Source organism: Orycteropus afer, unplaced genomic scaffold, assembly GCF_000298275.1.
Source record: "Orycteropus afer afer isolate SDZICR_OR568_19922 unplaced genomic scaffold, OryAfe1.0 scaffold00257, whole genome shotgun sequence".
NCBI classification, from domain to species: Eukaryota; Metazoa; Chordata; class Mammalia; order Tubulidentata; family Orycteropodidae; genus Orycteropus; species Orycteropus afer.
In genome coordinates this window covers 127740-133991 of record NW_006921844.1, presented here as the reverse complement: position 1 = coordinate 133991, position 6252 = coordinate 127740, and the positions used below count along the sequence as shown (strand labels likewise).

The window sequence follows — 6252 nt, the reverse complement described above, 5'->3', positions numbered from 1 at the left end:
GTCAAGTCGGACCCGACTCATAGCGACCCCTCCTTGGGTTTCCAAGGCAGTATCACTACGGAAGTAGATTGCCCCATCTTCCTTGCCAGGAGTCGATTCCAACCGCCTTAGGCACTAAGCTACCAGAGCGCTCGCGCGCTCTCTCTCTCTCTAAATGAAAAACTAGACGGAACACACTAATAACTATATTAACAGTGGTTATTTCCTTGTGAGAAGTTGAGCTTTCTGATGATCTTCATGCTTTTCTTCAAACCTGCCAATTTCCTACAATGCGCTCTCCTAGCGTAGTGCTTAAGGCATTTGACTGCTAACCAGAAGGTAACCAGTTCAAACCCACCAGCCACTCCTCAGAGGGAAGGTTGGGCAATCTACGGCCTCGGAAACCCAAGGAGGGGTCACTATGAGTCGGGGTGAACTCCACGACACATAACAAAAACAAATTTCCTACAATTTTTAATATATTCATTACTGCAACTTATAGTCAATGAATTTTGCAATGTTATTTAACTAAAATGACGCTAACACAAGAACACCGCCTTACTGGATTAAGGGCCCCAATCCATCCAGCTCAACGTTACAAACATCAAAAAACCCTCGGTGCTTTCAGTATCACACTACCCACGCATTCCCCTTTCCCCGCCCCTGTTCGGACACTAATGGCAAACTTCCGGAAAGAGCTTTCAGGGCAAAGCCCAGGGAGTTTAGGCGCGTCCCATTGGTTCTTCCTGGGCGTCCGGCCCCACCCCGCCCTGCTGTGCTAACGAGCCAATGGGGGCCCCGAATTATGTTTTAAACGCCTAGCCTGGCGCGACCGCGCGGCTGGCTGAGTCTTGGGTGAATTTGCCTGTTGAGGTCGAGGTGGGTCTCGGAAGGTACTTGTTGAGGTTGGGGAAACTGAGTCCTGCGGGTAAGGAGGAGGCCTGGGACTGGTCTTCGGCGAGACGTGTATTTGTCGAGCCTTGTTTAGCCTTGGCTTCGGACGGTGTCTGGGACTCCACGGCATCTCTCTTCTGATATGTGCCAGGGCTTGTGCAGGAGCCAAACCGAGCGCTGCTCAGAAATTTAGACGCTCTGACTCGGGCTTCAGTAGTTAAGAGGAATATTAAGTGCTTATTGGCTCAAGCACGGGCTTCTGTCTGTATAGTTCTTGAGTGGGCAAGTTTTGGTCTCTGTTACACCTCAGCCTTTTATTGCCTTCCATAACTTCCAGAGTCTAATAAGTATTTCTCACCCCTAGAGTAATCCAGAATGGCTACTCTGATCTTTGTTGATAAGGAAAATGGAGAACCAATCAACCGTGTGGGTCCTAAGGATGGGCTGAAGGTGGGATCTGGGTCTTGTAAGTATACAGGCTGCAACTGAAAATACGACTGTTGTGAATTAATTGTGGATGTGTCCAGATCTAGGTCAGGCATTTAGTGTACTCTGTCGGTAATTGGAATCATCACTGTTATTTCCTCTTATTGCAAACAACTTGTGGGTTTCTTTTCCTTGTTTAGTTCTTAATGGGATTATTTATAGAGAGTACTGAAGTGCTATTGGGCATATCATAGCCATGCCATTGTCAAAAATGGGTGTGGAAGTTTGGGGGTGAGAATTAGGACAAGTTTATATATCACACAGCCTTCAAAGTTACACAGTCGTTTACCACTTAAATAATGTTATTATTTTGCTTCAACAGTCAAAGCCTTAGATGGGAGATGTCAGGTTTCAACACCACATGTTGGTAAAATATTTGACGCTCCATCTGCCCTACCGAAAGCTGCCAGAAAGGCTTTGGGAACTGTCAACAGAGCTACAGAAAAGTCAGTAAAGACTAATGGACCCCTCCAACAAAAGCAGCCAAACTTCACCGCCAAGAAGGTAAGTGTTGACTACTCTAAAGACACTGTTTAAACACTTTAGCACTTTAGACTTTTTGGAAAAATAACTGTTGGCATGCTATCTGACTTTCCACCCTGTTAAATAGAAGAAAATATAGGCTAGCAAACATAGAAAGCAGAGGAGAATCATATGGTCCTTGTGGATCTTGAGATTGGAAAGCTCAGAAGCATCTAGTGAATATTTTTGCTACACATGCCATTAAGTAGTATTTTGAAACAGATTGGTTGGTAGCATCTACCTACGGATGAGTGAAATACTAAGAGTGAGTGCAGCTTGTAATAGGTTGTGTTGCTAAGAAATGATATTAGTAACTGATATTGGCCAGGTGTTGCCATCTCCCTCTCCCTGCATAGCAATCACCAGCTTGTTACGTGCCAACCTGTTAGTGTGCTGACTTTTGTGTGTGCATGCGTGCGTGTATGTGCACACATGAGGTACGTGCCAGTGAGAGTACTTTACTGTGAAAGATAATTTTAGCTGACCTGTGGATTAATACTTTATTTTAATAATTTTTTAATGTGTTAAAAAACAACTGTTACTTTATATCAAACCTGTGCCTGACATATAATATGGTTTAGGACAAGGATTTCTTTTTAAAAAAATGAATTGACTTAAATAATATTAAACATAGTTATCATAATGGTATGGCAAAAAATGAGAATGTTATATAGAGGGCTGATAGGGAGAAAACCTGCCCTAGGGATTTCCTCTGGGTATGCACAGATGAGCTAAAGTAAACCAAGGATACCTAGGCTTTATTTTGGCCTACTATTACAGTAGGCTGTCTGCTTGCTAGTTGCAGATGAGGGGATTATCTGTGATGGACTCCTAAAGTCTTTGATTGTCTTAATTTTCCTGACTCTTACTCGATGCATATATTTGAGGAACACAAGTTTGTTTTTAATATTAACCCGAAGAAATAATTAAGATAACACTGATAGAAAATCACACTTCCAAAATCTAAATGGCTTCTAGGATTAACTACTATTCTGGTGACTCATGCCCATTTTCTCCTCTGTTAGGTCGAATAATTGAGTTGATTAGCTCAGAATTAACTCTGCATTCTTGATAAGTTACACTGACAGGTGCTAATACTTAAGTTTCAGAATTAAGTTCCTTGAGAACCAAGGATTATGGTTTCTTAGAAACCAGTATGAAATTGACAAATTTTAAATGGTGGTGGAGTAATCACATGCTTTGAAAAGGCCTACAGTTTATTGTATTCATCAGTTGACAAGGCTTCCATTCTCATTAATCCATATTTTCTTGGGTTGTTTTAGATGACTGAGAAGACTGCTAAAGCAAAAAGTTCTGTTCCTGCCTTGGATGACACCTATCCAGAAATAGAAAAATTTTTTCCCTTCAATCCACTAGGTAGTATCTTTTGGTATTATAAAAATGATTTGGCTGTCAGTTTCTCTTAAAATTCAATTCAGCTATAATTTGATATGGATATGGCATGTGACTTTCTGAATCTGGTTTGCTTTAAATAAATGTATTTGTTAATGGATTTATTTGCAAGGAATCATCTTAAGCATTAAAAGGGGAATAGGAAAAAGGTGGAGAATCTTATTCCTGTCCTGAAAAGTTTATCAGCTGAGGAAGATATGTTCATTAACACTGATCAGGTATAAATGTTTAGTTTTTCTTACAAGCCATTTAGAAAGTGGGCTTTATGTCAAATTGAACAATGCCTGCGAGTACTTTAGATGGGAGCTCTGGTGGCATAGTGCCTAAGGCATTTGACTGCTAACCAGAAGGCTGGCGGTTCAAACCCACCAGCTACTCCTTGGAAGGAAGGTTGGGCAATCTACTTCCGTAGTGATACTGCCTTGGAGACCCAAGGAGAGGTCGCTGTGAGTTGGATCCAACTTGAAGGCAGTAAGAGGGTACTTTGTTGTTGTTATGTGCCGTCGAGTTGGACCTGACTCATAGCGACCCCTCCTTGGGTTTCCGTGGCAGTATCACTACGGAAGTAGATTGCCCAACCTTCCTTCCGAGGAGTGGCTGGTGGGTTTGAACTGCCAGCCTTCTGGTTAGCAGTCATGTGCCTTAGGCACTACGCTACTAGAGCTCCCATATATTACAAGAAATTCTATAATTTCTATAATAGTATTCTTGAAATGTATTGGTTATTGAAATGAGTTTGTGAGTGTAGGGTAAACCTTAGGAAGGATTACTGAGTCAGAAGGTGTATGATAAAATATTTTAATAAAATGCAATGTATCCATGCTAGTGATTTCCATTCAGTCGTTAAGGAAAATGAGGTAGATATAAGTGTATTGACCAGAAAGGAAGACTACAATATGCTGTGTTTAAGGAAAGAGAGATTGCCAGGTTACACTGCAAAATAATGTAAATTATTGAAACTACTCATAGTGGATGAGAATGCTTGTTTCACCGTTGATTTCTAACTGCAAATGTCTTAAAACTAATCATTATCAGGAGATCAGTGATATCTCCTTGTTTTAAATTTGTTTTTGAGTGTCTGTGTTCACATAGCATATTTGATTATTGGCTTTGTACTTTAGAACTTCATGTTTGTGTCTTTTGTCTTCCCTTGATTATATGACTTCCTTACTGATTTTTTTTTTTTTTTAAAGTGCTCTTTACAAGGAGGTCACTGTGAGTTGGAATTGACTTGATGGTAGTGAGTTTGTGGATAAGACCAAAAAAACCAAACTCATTGCCATCAAGTTGATTCTGACTCATAGCGACCCCCTTTAGGTTCCAGTGCAGTAAATCTTTATAGAAGTAGAATGCCCAGTCTTCCTTTGGCAGAGTGGCTGGTGGGTTTGAACCACCAACCTTCTGGTTCACATTCAAATGCCTTAGGCACTACGCCACCAGAGCTCCTTATGTGGATAAAGGAATTACCTGTATTTCACAAATAATGTGCACAGGCATATAAGGTGCTCACTGTGCATAGGAAACAAACACTCAAGGGGGCTACGTGGTTTGCAAAAAAAGGTATAATGCTCACATACCTGTAAAGATACGGTAGCCTTGTTTAGCTACAGACAAGTTTTTTTGGTATCTGTTGTCTGTTTATTGTTGTCTTTACAACTCAGTGATTTTAAATTAAATGGCTACATATCACTCAGTTCTTTTTTGACTTCTAGATTTTACCAAGCTTCTTGTTGTTATGTGCCGTTGAGTCGACCCTGACTCACAGTGACCCCCCTTGGATTTCTGAGATGGTTATTGCCATTGACTTGATTATGACTCGTAGCGAGCCCCATTGGATTTCCAAGGTCGTAAATCTTTGCAGAAGCAGACTGCCTCCGCTTTCATGGAGCAGCTGGTGGGTTTGACCCACCGAACTTTTGGTTAGCAGCCAGATGCCTTAATTATATCACCAGAGCTCCTTAAGCTTAGAAAAAACCCAAAACCAAACTTACTGCCATTGGGTTGATTCTGACTCATAGCGAGGCCCATTGGGTTGCCAAGGCTGTAAATCTTTACTGAAGTAGATTGCCCCATGTTCCTACTGTGGAGTAGCTGATGGGTTTGAACTGCTGACTTTCTGTTTAGTAGCCAAATGCCTTAGACAATGTACCACCAGAGCTCTTTAAACCTTAGAAAAGAGCTTACTAATTCTGAGTACAGGTAGTCTCCAGGATATGAATAAGATCCCTTCCTGAGTGAAATTTTTCAGTTGAATTAGTTTGCAAGTCAGAACAGGTACATACAGTTCTTATTTAGCTTTAGTGCAAGAAAAGGCTGGAAGACTTTTCAATGATTTAAAAGCTACACATACAGCAAGTGAAGGTGATTAAGCTGATGAATTTGTTGTAAGTAGGGGTTGGGTCAGTGGTTTCAAAGTGAAGGCAGATTGACAAAACAAAGGGCAAGTAAGAGTTGCCTGTAGGCCTGGTTGTGCATAGGCCTGGTTGCCCATAGGCCTGAGTTCCTAAGCACTAAGCCAAGGACTTTACTTAAGGCTTTAGAGCACTGTTACTCCTAAAAACAAAGGTGGAGGAAAAACTACCATATTTTGATCTTTTGGAATACTTAGCCTTCTAAAACGAAAAACGAAAGAAATGAAACGTACTGCCGTGGAGTGGTACCCGAATCAAAGCTACTCCTCCTTGGGTTTCCAAGGCGGTATCACTATGGAAGTAGATTGGTCAACCTTTCTTCTGATGAGTGGCTGGTGGGTTTGAACCCCCAGTTTTCTGGTTAGCGGTCAAATGCCTTAGGCACTATGCTTCCAGAGCTCCTCTTAGCCTCCTAGAGAAGGGGAAAAGCTCATTATTTAAGTTATCTTTCTGTTACCAGCAAGAAATCTGGATGTTTTAAAATAATTCCTAAAAAGTAGGGCACTTGGATTTTAAGAAGGAATGTTAATTAATACCGTGGCTCTCA

The 6252-nt window shown here is 41.2% G+C and overlaps 1 protein-coding gene across 1 annotated transcript in view; it reads left to right on the top strand.

Moving 5' to 3' along the window:
- Window positions 1-1248: 1248 nt before the first annotated feature.
- Window positions 1249-6252, top strand: part of PTTG1 (PTTG1 regulator of sister chromatid separation, securin) — a 9806-nt gene continuing 4802 nt past the window's right edge. Inside the window, exons 1-3 of the mRNA XM_007949908.2 lie at window positions 1249-1339; window positions 1682-1863; window positions 3165-3258. Of these exons, the coding sequence (XP_007948099.1) occupies window positions 1249-1339; window positions 1682-1863; window positions 3165-3258 (367 nt within the window). The remainder of the gene's footprint in view (window positions 1340-1681; window positions 1864-3164; window positions 3259-6252) is intronic.